Source organism: Hypanus sabinus, chromosome 1 (assembly GCF_030144855.1).
Source record: "Hypanus sabinus isolate sHypSab1 chromosome 1, sHypSab1.hap1, whole genome shotgun sequence".
Lineage (NCBI taxonomy): Eukaryota > Metazoa > Chordata > Chondrichthyes > Myliobatiformes > Dasyatidae > Hypanus > Hypanus sabinus.
Genome location: NC_082706.1, coordinates 199796248 through 199818667, shown reverse-complemented (window position 1 = coordinate 199818667; position 22420 = coordinate 199796248). Strand labels below are relative to the sequence as shown.

Below are 22420 nucleotides of genomic sequence, written 5' to 3'. Positions count from 1 at the left end.
GGCATTGCTCCTTGAAGATGACCTAGAGGCTGAGGAGGCTAGTGCCCATGATGGAGCTGACAACTTTCTTCAGCTTACTTTGATCATGTGCAGTAATACTCCCCCCCCCCCCCCCCACATACCAGATGGTGATGCACCCAGTAAGAATGTTCTCCACAGTTCATCTGTAGAAATTTGTGAGTTTCTTTGGTGACCTACCAAATCTCCTCGAACTCCTATTGAAATATAGTTGCTACTGTGCCGCCTTTGAAACTGCATCAATATGTTGGGCCCTGGATAGGCCTCAGAGATGTTGACACTCAGGAACTTGAAATTGCTCACTCTTTCCACTTCTGATCCCTCTATGAGGACTGATGTGTGTTCCTTTGCCTTAGCCTTTCTGAAGTCCACAATCAATCTTTGGTCTTACTGACACAGTGCAAAGTTGTTGCTGTGACTTCACTCAACTAGATGATATATCTTGCTCCTGTACGCTTTCTCGTCACCATCTGAAATTTTGCCAACAACTTGTAAACTAACCTTTTCTTCAAATTCAGCAATTTTTATTTAAGCTGTTAAGATCAATGGCATAATTTTGCCTATTTTGGCATCTGTCACAAGTTTCCAGATCTGCTCCAGACAAATGCAGCTGTGAAGACTATGAAGAGCATTACCCAGAGGAGGTCCTGATGCAATTCAGTTCAGTCTCATACTTCAACAGATTAAAAGAAAAAAAATTGGCAAATATAAATTTATTGGAATATTTATGCCTCAGTATTTTCAAATATTTCTGTGTTTTGCAAATTTTATTTTGATTTCATGTTTTGTTGTGTCCTGATAACTCACGTTCAAAACACTCATTCAGAAAGTCAGAAGGCATGGGATCCAGCAAAACATGGTTGTGTGGATGCCTATAGAAAGCAGAGGGTGGTTGTAGATGGAGTGTATTCTGCCTGGAGATCAGTGATGTGTAGTGCACTGCAGGGATCTGTTTTTCTTTCTGATTTTCATATTTTATTTGAATGTCCACCCAGGGTCTCTCCACCTTTTCCACCCACTCCTTTTGTAACCCAGAGCTAACACTCCCCTACCTGGTTCCCTCTGCCCATCAGCCACATCCCCATCCACCAGGATTTCATACCCTGGGGTTCACCTTTCCTATCCAGTCCCCCACCTGGTTTGATCTGCCCACCATTCTAACCACTCAAACTCCCCTCCAATCTGGTTCTACCTGTTGCCTACTAGTTCCAGTCCTTCTCACCTTTTTTAAACGGCTACCTTTCTGCAGCACTCTTAGTCCTGATACAGGATCTCAGCACAAAACATCCCCTCCACAGATGCTGGTCAACCTGCTGAGTTTTTTGAGCAATTTATTTCACTTCTAGCTGCAGATTCCAGCCTCTGTAGTTTGTGTGTCTCCAGACAGCGTGCTCCCTCCTTTCCCATAGAACACAGGACATTACAGCACATGGCAGCCTCTTCGGCCCACAATATTGTGCCAAGCTTTTAACTTGCTCTAAAATCAATCTAATCCTTCCCTTCCACATAGCCCTCCATTTTCCATCATCTATATGCATATCTAAGAGTTTCTGAAATGCACCTAGTGTATCTGTCCGGCAACCGCACCCTGGCAGCGCATTCCACGTACCCACTACTCTGTGTAAAACTTGCAACTGACATACCCTCTCCCTATACTTTCCTCCAGTCACCTTACATTCATCTGTTATGCGCCATGTTAAGTCATTCCATGACTGTAATTGTTCCTGGCAAATTTTTCTACAGAAGTGGTTTTCCTTCTGGTCAGTGTCTTTACAAGACGGGCGACCACAGCTGTTATCAATACTCTTTGGAGATTATCTACCTGGTGTCAATGGTCACATAACCACGGCATGTGATATGCACCAGCTGCATGTGACCATGAACGTGGGGGGACGGTGGGACTAAGCGGGTGCTACCCACTGCCCAAGGGTGACCTGCAGGCATGCAGAGGCAAGGAGCACCTTACACTTCCTTTGTAGGAGACATAACTCCACCCTGCCACCCGATCTCTCATATTAGCCAGTGAAAAGGGTCTTTATCTAGCATGCTTAGCATTTTCACAGAACAACCTAAACAACAACAGCATCAAAGCAACAAAAATAAAGAGAATAGTCACAATATTTATATCCTGAATGCCTTTTTAAAACTGGTTACTCCTTGCTAAGCAGATATTGATTAGTGCTGCCTTGTTACTCTAATAGTTTCTCTCTCATTCATGTTTTCCTTCAAGCCAAGGAGAATTTGGGTGAATAATTGACAAATTTGTACAAAATTGTGATAATTATAATAAAAGGTTATTTTGTATCTCTAGAATTCTGAAGAGCTCACAACAATTAATTTGAAATGGCCGAGCAGTACAGCAATAGTTACAGGCCCTTCAGCCCACAATGTTGGGCTGACCTTTTATCCTACTCTGAGATCAATCTGAAAGGGCTAGATAGAGTGGAGAAGGATATTTCCTATATCGGGGGAGTCTAGGCCCAGAGAGCACAGCCTCAAAATAGAAGAAAGCCTTTAGAATAGAGAAGAGGAGGAATTTCTTTAGCTAGAGGGTGGTGAATCTGTGTAACAGGTTGCTACAAATGGTTTGTGAGGGCCAAGTTGGGGTATATTTAAAGTGGAGGTTGCATTAGTAAGGTTGTCAAATGTTACATTGAGAAGGCAGGAGAATGGAGTTTTGAGGCATAATAAATCAGCCATGATAAAATGGCAAGAGTAAACTCGAATGGACTAATTCTTCTCCTATATCTTTGGTCTTTGTTCTAACTCTTCCCTCCCACATAGTCTTCCATCTTTCTATCATCCACATGTGCCTCCAAGAGCTTCTTTAATGTCCCTGGTGTATTTGCCAAACCAGTTTCTATTCTGCATGCTTCTACAATTATAATTGGGGCCATGAAGCTTACAAGATAACCAATACCAGCTGAAAATTATAATTTGCACTGATTTAAGTTACATAACAATACACTATTCCACTTGCGGTTCAGTTTTACAAAGTACGAAATATTAATCAAAATAAACTTTACTGATATGTTGGTATCAAAGAGTGACCAGAGAAGGATAGTTACAAAATTACTGAAGTAATGCCCCAAACTCAGAATCTTGATTTATTAGTATGGATGTTTTTGCCTTTAATGATCAAAGATGTCTTAACTATTCCAGGCAGTACCATTGAAGAAGAGAAATATTTTGCAGGCACAGTTATAGAGAAAATTTAAAAGAAAACAAATGTGGATTGAGAGATTGTCGCTTTTAGCTTCACTGAAAACATTATTTCTTTACTTCTGATTGTATCTTGCATCAAGCATTAAATCTCTATATAAAAAAAATGCACAAGGTTTCTAACAGTTCTAATGAGTTGCAGTGATGTCCTGTATCAGTAGAGAAGGTAGTTTGAGAGTATTTGTTTTGATCATGAAAGAGCTAATTTACAAAATGCTGCAGCCATGTCAATCAACTGTTCCTTCCCAGTGAAGCAGTGTAATGGACTATTACTGATGCAGTGTCAAATGTATATTATTTCCGCCTGTAAAGATAATAAATGTTCTTTTGTGATACTTAACAAATTATCTTGACTTCCTCGATAATGAAGCTTGATGATCTATGCATTAACAGTGTGCTGCTTCTGGTGATGAGATGACGGTGATATTAAAAATGAAAGATGTTGGAAGAACATAGTGGATCTGACAATATTTGAAGAGAGTTCACAGGCCTCTCATCAGAATTTTCCCACCATTTTTTGTCAGATAAGTTGGATACTATGTGGTTAGCCTTTTATTTGCAGCATTTTCTCTTTTCAAGATTTCCAGTGTTTGTATATTTTGCTAACTGGCTGTTTGCATGTGCCAGCAGCCACGCCCTGGGACACTGCTTCGACAGGGGTGCTAAACTAGGTGAGAGTTGCTGGCAGTGAGATAGGTATATGCCTGTCCTAGCATGTGTAGTCAGCTCTGGCAGACTGGGCAGGTGAAATCAACGGTGAGCTCCAACAGCCAGGGAGTGGTTCTGCAGTGCCTTGTTGAGAGCAAAGGGCATGGCAGGGCACAGAAGAAGTCATGGCCATCTACTGCAACCAAGGAAGACGCCAGTTTGTGGCGACTACTCGTACCACTGGAACCGGACTTCTGAGGTCAAGAGAGTGGAACTGTCCCAGTGCAATGGCTTTTCCACTTTAAAAATTCTCCCTCACAAGTCCTCTGTCATTGTCAGATGCGATGGACAGCCAATCATCAGATTTTGCTATGTAGCCTAAATGCAAATAAGGCAGCATGGGATCGTAGCAGTTAGCACAATGCTATTACAGCGTCAGCTATCCAAGGTCAATTCCACTGCTGTCTTTATGGAGTTTGTATGTTCTTCTCTTGGCTGTGTTCGGTTCCTCCAGGTGCTCCGATTTCCTCCCACATTGGTTAGTGGGCATGCTATGTTGATGCCAGTAGCATGGCAAAACTTTTGGCTGCCTGCACCATATCCTTGGACTGTGTTGATCGTTGAGGCAAACGATGCATTTCACTGTATATTTTGATGTAATGTGATAAATACAGCTAATCTATCAACTTTACCTTTACCGAGATGTTTGTGTAAGATTATGACATTGTTAAGCATGAAATGACTTAAGGTTGTGCCCAAGATTCATGTCAAGCCCAGAATGTTAAACCAACTGACAACAATGGTGCTCTTGTTGCTTTGACAGTCAGCCTCTAATCTTTGGAATTGGGCAGCAATTTTTTTTAACACCATACCCTTTTCGTCAGTGACAAATGTCAAGAAGTTATTTACCAGGCTGTTGTTGTTCTGTCGCAACCATCGAGCTCAATTGCACCCAGCCCTCATTTGAGCCAAGATCCACTTGTACCTTGTCTAATTTTTTTAATTTGTCCATTTACCAGCCCCTTTTCATCGGGCCTTTTTGTCATGATGGCACCCCGATGCTCTCTTCTCACTGCTGCCATCGGGAAGGAGCTACAGGAGCCTCAGGATCCACACCACCAGGTGTAGAAACAGTTATTACCCTTCAACCAGCAGACTCTTGAACCAGTAGGGATAACTTCACTCACCTCAATACAGAGCTAATTCCACAACCTTAAGACTCACTTAACAAGGACTCTACAACTCATTTTTTTGAAATTAATTTATCTATCTGTCTCTCTATTGCAGTATGTCATGATTTGCATCTTGGTTGTTTGTCCATCTTTGTGTGTAGTTTTTAATTAATTCTACTGTGTTTCTTTTTATCTACTGTGAATGCTGCAAAAAAGTAAGTCTCAGGACAGTATATAGTGACATGTATGTACTTTGATAATAAATTTACTTTGAACCTTTTACTTTGATTTCCTGCCAATGTATTGGCTTAAAACTTGTTGTAACATTTTCCAGTTCTAATGAAATGTCATTGAACTAAAGCAATAACTTTCTTTGCTATAATACTGCCTGACTTGTGAAATATTTCCATTCACTTTCCACTTGTAATAAAGATGCCATGTACTTAGCTGACCACTGCATAAAAGCACCTCTTATTCTTGTGTGTTGTTTTGTGGAAGATGAGTCCAGAAGTCATTCACCTCACTTTCTTTTTCAAAGGCAGAGGTGACCTAAATTGTCTTTACTTCTAGTCTGGATCATGAAATTTGACCACATTCAGTATTTTTGATTTATCTTTATGAAGTTTCGAATTCTGGTATTTTTCCTTTATTTTAGACTGATAATGAAGGTTTCCAGTTAGAATAGGCTGCTACTGCCCTCAAAATGACCAATTAACTGGAATCTAATCAATCAGTTCCTCCAAGAGGATCATAGCCTTGTTGTAGGGTTTGGAGGTTTGCCTGCCTCAGTGACCCAGAGAGCTGTGTTGGCTGGAATCAGGGCCTAGTGCTTCGGCTCTTGATAGTGTCACCCATTACAAACAGGCCAAAGGGTAGAGGCCAGACTGAGAGTGGTCCAGCAGTCCTCCAGGTTCGGGGGTTCAGCTCAGGACTAACAACCCTGACTGGTCAAAAGAAATTGTTATGAAAGTATCAATGAAGAATGGACAGAGAGAGATAGGGGACCTTCATCGCTAAACACCAGCGGTGTAACGGACAGTAAAAAAAGAATCAATTGAAAATGGTGATGCTGATTAAATTTTCAAATAGAGCCTGTAGTTTTCTGCATGAATATTGGATAATGGACCTACAACTGCAGCCTCTGTTTTCCTTTGAGAGAGGTATCGACTCCAGCCATTGAACTGTTTCTCCTTTGGCCGCTGATTTTAATTTTACCATGGTTCCTAGATGCTACATTTGGTCAACTGCTTGAATATCTAGGGTACCACCATCTCCTCTCTTCTAGAAATTGTCTCATTAGTCCAATGCTGCGTGTGGTGAGGCTTGAAACCCAAGGGCCTTGGCAAAACCAAAGTCTGCACTGGTGAGCGGGTTATTGTATTGAAGGAGGCTGGTCGTGGCACGGACAAAAAATGCAAGAGATTCTGCAGATGCTGAGTTCTTGAGCAACACCCACAAAGTGCTGGAGCCTCTCAGCAGTTCAGGTAGCATCTGTGGAGAGAACATTTTGGGCTGAGACCCTTCATCAAGACTGGAAAGGAAGCCAGATTAAGAAGGTGGGGGGAGCAAAGGAGTACTAGCTGGCAGGTGATAAGTGAGACAGCCATTTTGTATTTGCTCAGTTTGTCTTCTTTTGCATGTTGGTTATTTGTACATCTTTGTATGTTTGTCATAAGCAAGAGAAAATCTGTAGATCCTGGAAATCCCAGCAATGCACACAAAATGCTGGAGGAATTTGGCAAGCTTGGCACCATCTAGGAAACGAGTACAGTTGATGTTTCGGGCCGAAGCACTTTGGCAGGACTGGAGGAAAAAGCTGAGGAGTAGATTTAAAAGATGGGGGGACGGGACAGAGAAACACAGGGTGATAGGTGAAGCTTAGAGGGTGAAGGACTAAGTAGAGAGCTGTGAAATTGATTGGTGAAAGAGACAGGCCATAGAAGAAAGAAAAGGGGGAAGAGCACCAGAGAGATGCGATGGGTGGGCAAGGGGATAAAGCGAGAGAGGAAGAAGGGGATGGGAAATGGGGTAGGAGGGTGGATGGGGGGGGCATTACTGGAAATTTGAGAAATCGATGTTTATGCCATCAGGTTGGAGCTGAAAGTCGGGGGTGGGGGTGGGGAGGGAGAGGAGGAGAGGAAAGTGGTAGTATCTCACATCTCTTCTATTTCATGCACATCTGCTCTTACCCCATCCTCCCACCATCCTACCAGAAAAGGGCTCCTCTTCTACCACCCCACCAGCCTCCACATTCAGTGCATAATTCTCCGTAACTTCCGCCACCTCCAGCGGGATCCTACCACCAAGCACATCTTTCCCTCCTCCCCCTCCCACTTACTACTTTCCGCAGGGATTGTACCCTATGCAACTCCCTTGTCCTTTTGCCCTCCCCACTGATCTCCCTTCTGGCACTTTATCCTTGCAAGTGGTACAAGTGTTACACCTGCCCCTACACCTCCTCCCTCACTACCATTCAGGGTCCCGAATAGTCCTTCCAGGTGAGGCGACACTTCACCTGTGCTTGGTGTTCCTAGTGTGGCTTCCTGTATATTGGTGAGACCCAACATAAATTGGGACACTGCTTCGCCAAGCACCTATGCTCCAACCGCCAGACAAAGCGGTGACCACCCATTTTACTTCCACTTCCCATTCCCATTCCAATATGTCAATCCATGGTCTCCTCCACTGTCATGATGAGGCCACATGGGTTGGAGGTATTCCGATGGCTTGAAAATCGATTTCTCAAACTTCTGGTAGTTCCCCCCCCCAGCCCCCCTCTTTCACCATTTCCCTTCCCCTTTTCCCTCTCTCACCTTATCTCTTTGCCTGGCCATAGCCTCCCTTTGGTGCTTCTTCTTCCCCCCCCAAACTCCCCTTTACTTTCTTCCATAGCCTTCTGTCTCTTTCACCAATCAACTTCCCCCTCATTACTTTATCCTTTCCCCTTCAAGTTTCACATCAATTTCTGTTTCTCTATCTCCTCTCCCACCTTTTAAATCTACTCCTCAGCTTTTTTTCTCCAGTCCTGCCGAAGGATTTCGGCCTGAAACATCGACAGTACTCTTTTTCTAGATGCTGCCTGGCCTGCCGAGTTCCTCCAGCATTTTGTGTGTGTGTTGCTTTCTATGTTTGTGTACAGTGAGAGTGAGAGGCCTCCGTCGTTCAGTGTTCACCATGGATATTGCATCATGGCTGTCTACATAAGCAAGCCTGGGTAGCATGTTATGGAGAGAAGCTGTTGTCCATGTAGCAAGCTCCCCCTCTCCACACATCTCAAAAACCCAAAGGAACGGCAGACATAGTTTGGTACCAACAGTGTTGCAGGAGTTGCCAGTCAGCGTTGTACTCAATGTAGGACTGCCTTAGAGACTCCAGCTCTGGGCTTTTCCCTTGGGGTTTACTCCCAAAGCCTTCACCATTAGTGGGTATAGCCGCAAGGCAGCAGAGGTGTGAGATCAGAGTTTTCTCTTTTCCTAGATGAGCTGCCAACCATGGCTGATGAGCCCCATCTGCCCAAAGTGACTGGTTTTAAAGTGCCAGCAGCCCACCTTTGCTCATTCTCCAGTCAGTAGAAATGGTTCTGCTGGACCTAGTAGCTAAGCCACACGTGAAGGCCAGGAGCTGATCCTGGTTATCAGAAGCTATTTGAGGCGCACATCATTGGGAGCATTTAATAGATAGTGGGAGCTTGTTCCCATTACCACCCCCGACTATAACAATCTTAAGGAACTGTTTGTGTACAAATTCTCATAAAATTCTATTTTTCTTGTAAATCCCTGCAAGATATTGGATCTCAAGGTTGTACATGGTTAACATATACATACTTTGATAACACATTTGCCTAGAACTAGAAAGATCCCTGTTATAACCATAATAAGTTCAGGTTAATATGCCTGTATAGCCTCTGGTTATGTTGACTGTTAATGCCAACAACACATTTATTTTGTCAATCCATGACAAAATTGTTTTGATATATGTACATGTGATATATAAATGGATCTGAATGTGGAAGTGTCAAGATGTCAATACGCTAACTTTTATCAAACTTGTCAAGCATAATTAATGATTTCCAAGATCAAATTCAAATTTATTGTCACTTGGCTGTATATATATATATACAAACAAATGAAACAATGTTCCTCCGGATCACAGTACACAAAAGAGTTGAGTTTTAAAATGTTTACGTTCTCATCTCACGAAGGTACTCATTAGGCATCCGGAGCGGCTAATCATTTTCCTGGCCCAATGAAAATGTTTGAATTCATGTTTTTGATTACATATTTGAAAATAGAGTATAGCTGCAGAGCCTGAAAACCATTTTAATCTAATGCATTGCAAGTATATTTGCCAACTGGTATCTTAATAAGCATGACTGTCTCCTGGCATTGTAGGGAACGGAGAACATTTAAATATTTCTTTGTGACTGATAGAATGTTGTTAGTTGAAATTTAACTTCCAGGCATGTAAATTACATTATCTGATCTCCATCCCAAAAAGCAACATTAATTTCAGATAAAGCTGAAAAAATATAATTGCAGCAACTTTTTTCCCTATTTTATCCACTTTTTATTCTGCTGCAGAGGTGGTTGAAGGCAGTTAAAATGGCTCACTCACTGCATTGCTTGGTATCAGGATTTTAAAAAGCATGAGAATTTTTTGTTTTCATTCACTTTATCTAAGAACAAACACCCTTTTTCCTTTCAAGTTTGCAGTGAATATTCTGAGCTGTTTTGACATGAGGATAAAGTGGTGTTGATTACCATTGTCATTGTTGTGACAGTTTGAGATGATTTTGCAGTATCATATGCGAGTACTCTTACATTGAGGTTTTGGCTCCAAAGTGATCTTTATTTTCCCCTGCAGCATATTGGCATCAATAGTCTAAATGAGATTAATGAAAACCTTGTGATTGATTTCCCTCCCTGTGGGAAGTGGCTAGCACCTCCTTTCCTGGCATGTCCTAATTAATAATTTGCCATTTGGAGAGTTTCAGAATCAGAATCAGATTCTGGTTTAGTATCACTAGTGTCATGAAATTAGTTGTATTGCGGCAGCAGTACAGTGCAATACATAAAAAATGTGTGTGTGTGCATGTGTATGTATGTGTATAAACACACACACACACACACACACAATATTGTTGTTCCTTTCTCTGCGTTGGGCAGCATTTTTGCAGTTTCCTTAGCATTTGTCTATTTTTTTACAAGGCCAAGTTGCTAGCTCGACCCTCAACGTAGCACATAAGGTAAACGTGCAGGAAGTCAGCCAGCATTCATGCCACCACACACATGTGCGCACGCTTGTATGCATGCAAGTGGTGTGGTGGTGTCAGTGCTGGCTGGCTTGTATATATAATGTGTGTGTTTATGTATGTGTTTGTGTGTATTCAAGGTACATTTATTATCAAAGTATTTTTGCAGTATATAACTCTGAGATTCCCCTTCCCCACAAACTGCCAGAAAACAAAGAAGGATTATTGTCCGTTCAGAAATCTGATGTGAATCATGGATCACATCAGTTTACAGATGCGGCCCCATGTCTTATCACATTGGTGTATGACTCCTTGCTTCTAATGAGCTTGTGCATTTTCTAAATTGTAGCTATAAAGTTGCCTTGTCAGCCGTCTTGGCCAGACTTTTGGCAACAAAGCTGTTCCCATGCAATATGAGCTGTTGAGGGGGAAGAAGTGGATAATGGAAACTGACCCGTAGACGAAAGGAACTGCTGCAGCCTACATCTCATCAATCTAGTTTACTTTGTCCCTCACTTCTTTCCCCACTCTTCGCTACTGTTGCTATGTATCTGGATAGTTTGTGTAACCTTCCAAGCCAGCTTGAATTCTTTGATGACAAGATACAGAACACAAAAGTCAAGGGAGAGGGGTGTGATTTAAGGGAAATGTTGGCAGCAGAGCAGTGGATTACAAAGAGACCAGTTACAAATGAAGCATTTTCTGTTGTATAACGTGCAAATCGAACTTGCAGAACTTGGCGGGGGTGGGGTGGGGCATGCGACGTGGTAGCGGTTAGCATAACGCTACTACAGCACCAGTGACTTGGATTTGATTCCTCACTTCTGTAAGGTGTTTGTGCAGTCTCCCTGTGACCACGTGGATTTCCTCCAGATGTTCCGGATTTCTCCCACATTCCAAAGATGTACAGGGTGGTAGGTTAATTGGTCACATGGGTGTAACTGGGCAGTGTGGGCTTGTTGGACTGTTACCGTAATGTTCTTTCCGTATAAAAATATCAAAAAGCTTTTGAGCTACATTGAATAGCACCTTGTATTACAGTTAAAAATTGTTAAAAGCATGAAGTGGAAAAGCATTGTTGTATAATACTTTGGACGTTATGGTGCAGGTATCAAGTACTTTGTACTTCTCTGTAAAGTATTTGTAGATCTGAACATGTGCTTGATGTCAACCTGTAGTTGACTTTCCATCACAAAAGCAGCATTGGCATCTGCTGTTTAACCCCTACTGACCCCAGCCTATACTGGGTCATTGGCATCTGCTGTTTAACCCCTACTGACCCCAGCCTATACTGGGTCATTACCTGTGCTCGCACCACAGCCTCAATATATTTTTGCAGCTGCTTGGCTCTGAAGGTCCTGTAGGTGCGGTTGCCCTGTTCGTTCTAAGTGATGCAGCGAGTGGCAGGCAGCAGAAATAAGACCACATGCACGTTTGATGTTCCTCTGACAGCTTGTGCTCCCAAAAAGCCTTTTTATTTACTATTTGTAAATGTCACTGATAGTTGAAAATTGTCGCAAAAAAATAATTTTTTAATTGTCTGTTTTATTCAAAAGAAATGAAACAATTCTTAACTAAGTTGTGTGAGGCACGGTAGTATAGTAGTAGGCAGTGGTCGATCCCAGGGGATCATGGGTTTGTGCCTCTGGTGGACTCTGTCCTTTCCAGGGTGCAAGCCTGGGTGGGAAGATTTGAAGAACTGGCTGTTGCCCATGTTGCCTCCTCTCCATGTCACTGATAAGGGAAGGGCAAGCGCGGATAGAGCTTGGCACCACTATCGTCGCAGAGGTTGCCAGAGTGAAGTTGTAAACAACATCAAACTGCATTAGGGATCCCGGCTCTGGATTTCTTCCTCGGGATTTACTGCTGAAGCCTTTCCCATAGGTGGGTATGGCTGCAAGGCAGTGGAGGTCCAAGGCTGATGAGCTCCACCTGCCTGAAGCAAGTGGTTTTGAGGCAACAGTAGTCCACCGTTGCCCCTTCTCTTGCCTAGTAGCTAAGCCACACATGAAGGCCAAGAGTTTGACTTAGTTGTCGGAGGCTGTTAGACATGCACACCATTTGGAGCACTTTATAGGTAGTTGGAGCTTATCCCCATTATCACCCTAGCTGTGACAACTTTAGGAACCCACGGTAGTATATTGGTTAGTGTAACGTTATGGGCGGCATTACTGTAACACTGTTGCAGCATCAGCAACCTGGATTCATTACCCACCACTGTATGTTCTCCATGACAGTATGGGCTTCATTCGGTTCCAGTTTCCTCCCACATCCCAAAGATGAACAAAGATGTTAATTGGGCAGTAGTGGCTGATTTCACTCGTTATATGCCATGGGCAATCATGGTCTTTCCATGACCACGATTGTTACTGGCATATGTTTCTACAGAAGTGGTTTGCCATTGCCTTCGTCTGGGCAGTATCTTTACAAGACAGCTGACCCCAACCATTATCAATACTCTTCAGGGATTGTCTGCCTGGTGTCAGTGGTTGCATAACCAGGACTTGTGATATGCACCGGCTGCTCATACGATCTGCTCCCATGGTTTCATGAGACCCTGGTCGGGGGGAGCTGAGGAACTGCTGCACCTCGGTAGAGACGTACCTGCACTGCATCAGCCAACCAAGTAAAATAATTAATATATAATTATGATACAAACAGTCAAGGAGGTGCCAGAACCTATCTTGTATTTGGAGGATCCAGTCAGCCATGCGAGTGAAAAGCTGAAGGGATTGATTTCTGGTTCCGAGGCTCAGTGTACGGAATGTCCCAGACTGTAGGTGAGCTCAGCAAATGGGCTACTGAGTTCTACAGACCCTGCCGATTAACTGCCAGCACATCTCCCCCATTCTTCCATAATTTTTGTTTAATCAGCAGATTTATGGGAAAAAAGGACTTTGTGTTTATCGAGACCTGAAAATGCATTTCTAATGCATTTCCCTCACCACCCCTTACATTTTGATGTAGAAATGCTTTTGTATTTCTTGAGCATTCAAAGTCCAATCAACTTGCAAAACTGTCATCCATAGATGCCTGAAAGGATTTGATTTTTGTGTAACACACACACAAGATGCTGGAGGAACTTAGCAGGCCAGGCCAAGCTGGGCAGGCGACCCCTCAAAGGGTTTCGGCCCGAAATGACGACTGTACTTTTTCCCATAGATACTGCCTGGCCTGCTGAGTTCCTCCAGCATTTTTTTGTGTGTTGCTTGGTTTTCCAGCATCTGTAGATTTTCTCTTGTTTGTGATTTGATTGTTGTGTGTTTTAAGAAAAAAGCAGCATATTCTGAATATAGCCAAATAGATGGTTTAATTGCACAAACTGTGAACAGAATGGATTGGATATTGCCCCAGATATGCATCTAATTTGTGGAGTTGAAAGCAGGACTGATTAATTTTAATGGAAAATTGATTTATTATTGTCATATACTGTATTGCATGCTCTTCATACAATGTGCTGGTATTGGAGATGGTTCAGAGGAGATTCACAAGAATGATCCCAGGGTTAACATTAAGTAGTGTTTGACAGCTCTGGGCCTGCACTCGTGTTTAGAAAAACAAGGTGGGGATCTCACTGAATAATGAAAGAATTTAATAGTGTGGATGTGGAGAGGATGTTTAGTGGAAACACAGCCCCAGAGTAAAGGGACACCCCTTTAGAACAGACATGAGGAGAAATTTCTTTAGTTAGCGGGTGGTGAATCTGTGGAATTCATTGCTACATGCAGCTGTGCCGGCCAAGCAATTGGATATACTGAGATGATTATCAAGGATGTCAAAAGTTACAGGGGAAAGGCAGGAGAATGGGGTTGAGAGGCGATAATAAATCAGCCATGATGAAATGGTGGAGCAGGCATAATGGCCTGAATAGCCTAATTCTACTCCTATGTCTTATGATTACAATAGTGCATAGAGGTAATATACAGTAAATACCATAACAGAGTATAATTGTGTAAAGGATATGAAATTTTAGTCCCCTAATATTCTGACTCACCAATGTAGTGAAAACAGGATGTTTGAGATTAAAACCACCTATCCCTGGGATTTGAATCTTTTTCTCCATTGCTTAATATCTTTTATTAAAGACCCAGTTGCCATATGGTAGAAATTTGCTCTCTGAGTATCATATTGTATCTTTAAAAAAAAATCAAGTGTTTTAATTCAGCATTGTATAGCATCTTTTCCTCCAGCTTGTTATTTGCACTTGTATGTTTCACTGTCTTAAAATAGGTAGAAGTTGTTCATGACCAGTACTGGTCATTTAACTATGAAGAGTTTACAGGTGAACTATGTTTGTATGTTTTCTAAACCACTTGTGTTTGCAGGAAAAGGGCTTGAAAGATGGTTTAAAACGTGTAATCTGAGTAGAATTCAAAAAAGGATCTAGTGCTTTCCCGGTGTATATAAAGAATAAACTCTTCATGGGCTTCTGGCTGGGGACAGATATCGATTATAACTGATGTCTCGATGACCAACTCTGCCATCTTCATCAGGGATGGCGCCCGAGAAGAGTTTATTTGCCTGAGTAGAATTCATTGATATATTGATTGTAGCTACGATTTTGCTGGATTCTGCAAATCAGACTGCTCTTTTTCAAATAGTGCTTGAATAATGAAAATTTGTAAAAGGAATTCTCAAATTTAACCCTTTTCTCATTAGTCAAGATCATTAGTTTGTTTCAGATGTTGGGGAAGTTCAGAATGAGGGGTCACAATTTAAGGATCAAGGGGAAGCCTTTTAGGACCGAGATGAGGAAAAACTTCTTCACACAGAGAGTGGTGAATCTGTGGAATTCTCTGCCACAGGAAACAGTTGAGGCCGGTTCATTGGCTATATTTAAGAGGAAGTTAGATATGGCCCTTGTGGCTAAAGGGATCAGGGGGTATGGAGAGAAAGCAGGTATAGGGTTCTGAGTTGGATGATCAGCCATGATCATACTGACTGGCGGTGCAGGGTCAAAGGGCCGAATGGCCTACTCCTGCACCCATTTTCTATGTTTCTATATTAGTCCTGGGAGTTGCACTTGAAGCTCTAAGGTTGCAGATGAGGATAGTGGAATTAGGCTGATTTAATCTTCCTTGGTGGCATTTTGACTATACACCTTTTGGCTTCCTGTGTAATTTATTTGAGATTCTAACAATGATGTTTGGATTCTCACTTTCTATTCTTTTAGGACACATCTGGTGAGCACTTAATGCAGTAGCTGTTTTCACTCTATGGAGAATAACATATGTCCTTTGTAATTATAACTTTCTTTGCTTATGTGGCGTGTTTATCTGCCAATAGACGCATTTCCAGCAACAAGATTATTTTGAGAATTAAATAAAAGTCATGTTTGATAGTCATCTTTGAGTCAGCAGCCTTGTGTAATTTAATGTCTGGGCTGTGTTTGGTTGCTTGTGTGGTGTTGAGCATTTTAGACTTTTTGTCAACAATATTCTGAGGAAATAGGATAAAACTTGACCGCTTGATTATTTTTTCCCTCAGTCCAACTACTGGTGATCATTGTGAATATATACATATAATACCTGTGGCCCATTACTGATTAAATTCAGATTGTACAGAGGTATGATAATAAGACACTAGCTGGAATAAGTAGAAAAAGTAAATTTTGCACAACCTATTTCTTACAGATGTTTCTACATGCAGTGTGTATGTGAGTCTTAAGTTCCCTAACTATACATAGATATTTTGCAGGGATGTTTGTATCTCCCAAAATGTTTTATTTTTGCAAACTGAATTTTTTATTGAAGTGCTTGTACGTTCTCCCTGTCCAGGATCCATTTGGTGTATCATATTGAACAATTTTAATATTGGTTTTTAATCTTATGAATTGAAGAGCTGTGGTATCATCCAATGGAAGCTATATTAAAAATAAACCTCAAATCCATAGGAGTATTTAGACATTTTATTAATTGATACAGCACAGCCCTTTGAGCCATGTTGCCCAGCAATCCCCTGGTTTAATCCTAGCCTAATCATCGGATAATTTACATTGATCGGTTAACCTACTAACCGGTAGGTCTTTGGACTGTGCGAGGAAACCCAAACTCCCTACAGGTAGCAGCAGGAATTGAACTAGGGTTGTTTGTTCTGTAGAGCATTGTGCTAACAACTATGCTACTGTGCCGCTCCATGGTAGGTGGGGGCTATAAAATAAACTGGTGACTAGTGGTTTTGATTGTTTGGAGAATATTTCTGTCCTAAATCAGAAATCCTCAGCTTTGCATTTTCTTGCTATCTACAGTATAATGCAAGGGCCAAATTGGAGGGTCAATATTAAACAAGGGTGTTCAAGACAGTAGGTTTGAAGTTCAAGTGTAAAAGGAGAAAAAGCTCACTTCCTTCTGGAGATTAATGTTCAAAGCTAAGAATGGTATTTTTTTTTACTGGAGTGGGAAATTCTTCTTGCATAGCATTAGCGGGGCGACATGTTAGTGAAGCGGTTAGGAAAATTGCTATTGATTACTGATCAGGGTTCAATTCCTACTGCTCTCTGTAAGGAGTTTGTGTGTTCACCCCATGTCCTCATAGGTTTCCTCCAGGTGCTCCGGTCTCCTCCCACAGTGCAAAAGATGTACAGGTTAAGATTAGTAAATTGTGGGCATGCTACAATGGTGCTGGCAGCATTATGACATTTGCAGGCTGCCCACAGTACAATCCATGGACTGTGTTGGTTGTTAGTGCATATGATACGTTTCACTGTCTTTCGATGTCCGTGTGACAAATCAAGCTATTTTTTTTTAAAGATCTTTTATGGCATCCAATAAATCATAAAATAGATTAGTAGTAGAAACTAGCTTAGAAAGTTTTAAGAGTTTGAAAATCATGATTTTGTTTTTCCTGTTTTCTTTTGCAGTTCAATACCAAATGGAAATGATGAGAAGTCTGCGTCATGTTAACATCGACCACCTCCACGTTGGCTGGTATCAGTCAACTTACTACGGCTCTTTCGTCAGCCGGGCTCTATTGGATTCCCAGTTTAGTTACCAACATGCAATAGAAGAGTCTGTGGTCCTCATCTACGGTCAGTGACGCTTTTCTATTCATTTCTTCTTCTGCTCTGTTTACCTGGCAGTGCAGCCTGGCAACCCCTCTCGGTAAATACCAGCCCAGTGTCTGCCTCAGCCCCAGCAGCGGCTCAGTCTAGACAGGGTTTCCTTCTTTCTATTTATTTTTCTTGCTATCAGAGCCCTGATGTGTACATTCTGGAATGCCAAAGTTGCTGCTTCATTTTTTTTCATTCCTCTTCCCCCTTGTTGATGGCGGGTGGAACAGGACCAGATGTCTAACAAAAACTGATTGCTTAAGTCTGGCTCAGTACGTGACCTTACAGTTATGACACATTTTGCCAGATTTTGCCTCTGACAGCCGCTCACAAAACATCGACTGTTCCTAGCACAAAGATTTTCTTCTTTCTGACCATTTACTACTGTTTCCTTTACTTGCTAAACCAGATGTTCTGTGCAGTATCATAGCTGTAGGTAAAACATCTTTATTGCCTTCCCCAAGCTCACTATTTGCCATAGCTGGCAGGCTGTTACGAAGTTTCCAACCGAGAAGTAAATGTTACATCCTGAATATCTGTCAGAAAAAATACTAATGAACACGATTAATCTTTGAGTGGGACAAAAATTGTTTCAGTATGTTAACAATCGGATTACAGTAGAAAAGCTGTTAAAATATACTTGTATTCATTGGAAATTTTATGTAATTTTTTTAAAAAACATCCTCCCCTCCCAATTTTCCATTTTGTATCACATATGACTTTACATATGTATATGTTTGTCCCTTTACAGCTTTTCACTGAAAATAATTTTGCATGCAAGTTTTCTAACGTAATGTGGAAGTTTATTCAAATAAGAACTGCTAATCAACCCAACTACATTTTATCAAAAGAAACCTGATATGATTTAGCGTTTTTCAAGCATGAAACTGAGATTACTTGTAATAAATAAGTAATGAACTGAATATAAACAGATTTATCCCAATACGTAAGGATTTATAATGTTGCTGTTGGGTGGTTCACTTCTAACTTAAATCTCCACGTAGTAGGGCAGTGGAAGAGTGTACAAATGTGCCGGTCAAATATGGCATGGAACAATAGAACCAATAGCTACCATATTTAATGTTATTTATTTATTTTTAGATTCTGCTTTATTGTCATTGTGCCGAATACAGATACAAAGCCAATGAAATGCAGTTAGCATCTAATCAGAAATGCAAAGAATAGTGTTATTTACAAAATAACTGAATAAAAAGCAAGTGCTACAGCACACAAATATAACAGTACTGAGACAGTACAATATGGGTGCAATACTGCTTAGCGCTGTGATGTGAGGTTCAGCAGGGTCACAGCCTCAGGGAAGAAGCTCTTCCTGTGCCCGCTGGTGCGGGAGCGGAGGCTCCTGTAGCGTCTACCGGATCGGAGGAGAGTACAAAGTCCATGGTTAGGGTGAGATGCACCCTTGATAATGTTTTTCACCCTGCCCAGGCAGTGTTTATGGTAGATGTTCTCAATGGTTGGCAATTGGGTGCAGATAATCTGCTGGGCAGTTTTCACCACACGCTGGAGTGCTTTGCGGTCCGATACGGGACAACTGCCATACCACACTGAGATGCAATCGGTGTGTATGCTCTCAATGGTACAGAGGTAAAAGTCCGTCAGTATCCTGGGACAGAGGTGAGCTTTCTTGATGCTCCTCAGGAAATAAAGGTGCTGTTGCACCTTTTTGATCAGGATGGAGGAGTTCAGGGACCAGGTGAGATCCTCAGAAATGTGGGCACCAAGGAATTTGAATCTTGATACACACTCCACTACAGCTCCATTGATGTAGGTGAGTACGTGAGAGTGGCTCCTAGCATGCCTGAAGTCCACAATGATCTCCTTGGTCTTCTGGGTATTAAGGTGGTTGTTGGCAAACCACGCGGCCAGGTGCTGGAACTCGTCCCTGTAGGCCGTCTCATCATCCCCTCTGATCAGCGCAACCACCGTGGTGTTGAATGCGAACTTGATTATGGAGTTAGAACCACGTACAGGAACGCAGTCATAGGTGAAAAGGGAGTACAGAAGAGGGCTCAGCACACAGCCTTGAGGCACGCCGGTGTTCAGGGTGAGAGTGGAGGAGGAGAGGTTGTCTAACTTGACAGATTGGAGTCTGTTAATCAGGAAGTCCAGGGTCCAATTGCAGAGGGATGAGCTGATAGCAAGTTGGCGAAGTTTGGCGATCAGCTTGGAGGGGATCACAGTGTATACACTGAATACCTCAAAAGAGAAGCTAGAGTTTGCTCATATTGATCTTTAATACTATTTATCAATTCCTTGTCTGCCCCTATTTAGAGAAAGGTTTAAATTTCTGATTGGACTAGAGACAAATATGTTATTTAGAAAATATTAGTGGACATTATATTCCTGTTTAATATTTGGTTGTACTCAGCATTTCTTTCTTCTGGAGGCATTAATGTCTTATTCAAGTACACCCCCGCCTGTCCGATTTAATATGATTGAATATATCTTCAAGCTCTCTTTATTTCTGCCCCGACCATGTGCCTCTTACCGTCCTTAGAGAAAGAGAAAAAGCTTTCCATTTTTCTCCCATATGCAGATGCTTGAGAATCAGGTTTTCTTTACCAACTCATAGCTTCAATTCCCAAAAGAAGATTTTTTTTCAGATGCATTTCAATTCATAATTCCAGGGAATTTTCTGGAGTTTGACTTATCTGACTACAAATATAAAGTATTGCCCATGGATATTTAGTATTCTGTTAGTAAGCCAAAACATCATATTTCATCAGTACAAATGCTCTCGGTATGGATAGAAGCTCATTTTTCCTACCATACACTGGGGATTCAGGGTAAAGATTCCTTACTTACTGCTGCAGGTCCATAGAAAAATGTCAGACCTCTGCATATGGTCTTTGTATGCAATATCTAAACAATACTTCTCTGCAGAGTGTGCACCATAGAGGCCAGCTTTAGATACAGCTCCAAGTGCTTGCAAAAAATGGAAAAAAAAAGTTTTCTTGCTATAATATAGAGACCGCCAAGCTGCTATTTTAAAAAAAATATTTGCTTTTGTTGAATCTTTTGTAATAGGGGAGTATGTCAATGTTGTTCTAATCTGATTTTCGCAGTAATATTTCTGCAAATGCAAATAGTTTTAAGAATTAGCTTACTACTTCTCACTTCGATTCTTTCTAGATCCAATTAAAACTGCACAGGGTTCTCTTTCACTGAAAGCTTACAGACTGACTCCGAAATTAATGGAAGTTTGTAAAGAGAAAGATTTCACTCCTGAAGGGTAAGTTTGTTCTCATGGAAAAATAACAGAGAATCAGAATGTATCTTACACTCAAAATCAATTTCACTGTCTTTTCTGGAACCACCTTTGTTTTAAAACATTGAAATATATCCAAAAATTGCAGTCAAAATTAGTCAGTACAAAATGCCGTATGCTGGAGTTGACTATTTTAAAAGTGGCTCTCAAATTATGCAATACATATACAATGCCTTCGTATTAAACCATCTGTGAATTTTCAGGCTGTATGTGCTGTAGTTATGGCATTTCTTTTCTTAGCTTATGATTTGTGTTAAATTTTAGATTTTTTTTCTGCACCCTAATGCAGTCTTGATTGGGATCCGATGATACACAAACAATTTAAACACTCCATTACATTGTTACAGAGGTGCCACGTTAGCATAGTGGTCAGAGCAACACTAATACAGCTAATAAGAGTTTGGAGCATTTCTGGCACTGTAAGGAGCTCGTATATCTTGCTCATGACCATGTTGGTTTCCTCTGGATGTTCTGTTTTCCTCCCACATTCCAAAGATCAGTTAATTGGTCATTGTATATTGTCCTGTGATTAAGCTAGGGTTAAGTAGGTTGTTTGCCGGGTGGTGTGGCTCACTAGGCCAGAAGGGCCTGTTATATGCTGTATCTAAATAAAATAAATATTTTCAACATTGCCATATTCTACTTCAGTTTTCTTATTTTCAAAGACTTGGCAAACTTTGAGGTGTCTGGATAACTTTTATGACCCAAGTGTTCCAGTTCTGTATCAGGATTTTATACCACTGATGCAAAGTCTTTGACCTGAAAGTGTTAACCATTTCTCACTGATGCTGCCTTCCTCCTGAGTGTTTCCAGCATTTTTTGTTCTTATTTCAGATTTATTTTTCTGAATGCTGGAAATACTTTGCCTGTGGAGAGAGAAGCTGTTAATGCCCCTGGTCAATAGATTTTCAAAAACATAACATTTGAGAAAATAATCATGTTAAAGCTCAGAGGAGAGAAGAGGGTGGAGTCCAACTGAATGACGGGACTGGTGCTGGTAGAGCATTGGTTTGTGAAAAGAAGATACAAATGCAAGAAAATCATTCAGGGCAATCATTTAACAATTTCAGAATTGTGAGATGTTGTAGATGAGTTATTTCTTTCCTCTTTTGGATTCAGCAATTTCAGATGATTAACTTCTTAGTTTGTATGTTGAGTATTCCCAAGATTCCCTTCTATTTCAGATTTCCAATATTTTTTTCCAATGTTTTACTCTTTTATACCTCACAATTCTAGCATTGCATTTGTCCCTCTCTCCCTTTATTTCTTTCTCTTATCTCCAGAAAGATTATCTGATATGAACAAACCTTCATTGCCCTCCTCTCCTAGCAGCACAAGTTTTATCGCTGTCTTTTTAGACTCCCAATTTATTACAAAAATTCATTAACGTAAACATGGTATTTTCTGATGCTCCCAGTGGAGCCTCCTCTACATTGGCGAGACGCATCGTAAATTGGGGGAATGCTTTGTCGAGCTCCTCTGCCCTATCTGCCAAAAGCAGCACTTTCTGGTGGTCAGACATTTTAATTTCCGTTTCCATTTCTGATCAAACATGTCAATCTATGGTCTCCTCTTGTGCCAAGATGAGCCCACCTCAGGGTGAAGGAGCGACACTTTATATTCTGTCTGGATAACCTCCAACCTGATAGCATGAATATCGATTTTTCCTTCTGATAATTTTTCTACCCTCCCCTTTTCCTCTTCTTCTATTCCATAATCTATTCTTTTACCTCTTCTCACCTGCCGATCACTTCCCTCTGGGTCCCCTTCTT

General features: G+C 41.3%; 1 protein-coding gene across 1 annotated transcript in view; it reads left to right on the top strand.

The window, feature by feature from the left end:
* Positions 1-22420, top strand: part of eif3hb (eukaryotic translation initiation factor 3, subunit H, b) — a 153300-nt gene that overhangs the window by 89163 nt on the left and 41717 nt on the right. The window contains exons 3-4 of the mRNA XM_059984040.1: positions 17171-17338; positions 20513-20612. Of these exons, the coding sequence (XP_059840023.1) occupies positions 17171-17338; positions 20513-20612 (268 nt within the window). The remainder of the gene's footprint in view (positions 1-17170; positions 17339-20512; positions 20613-22420) is intronic.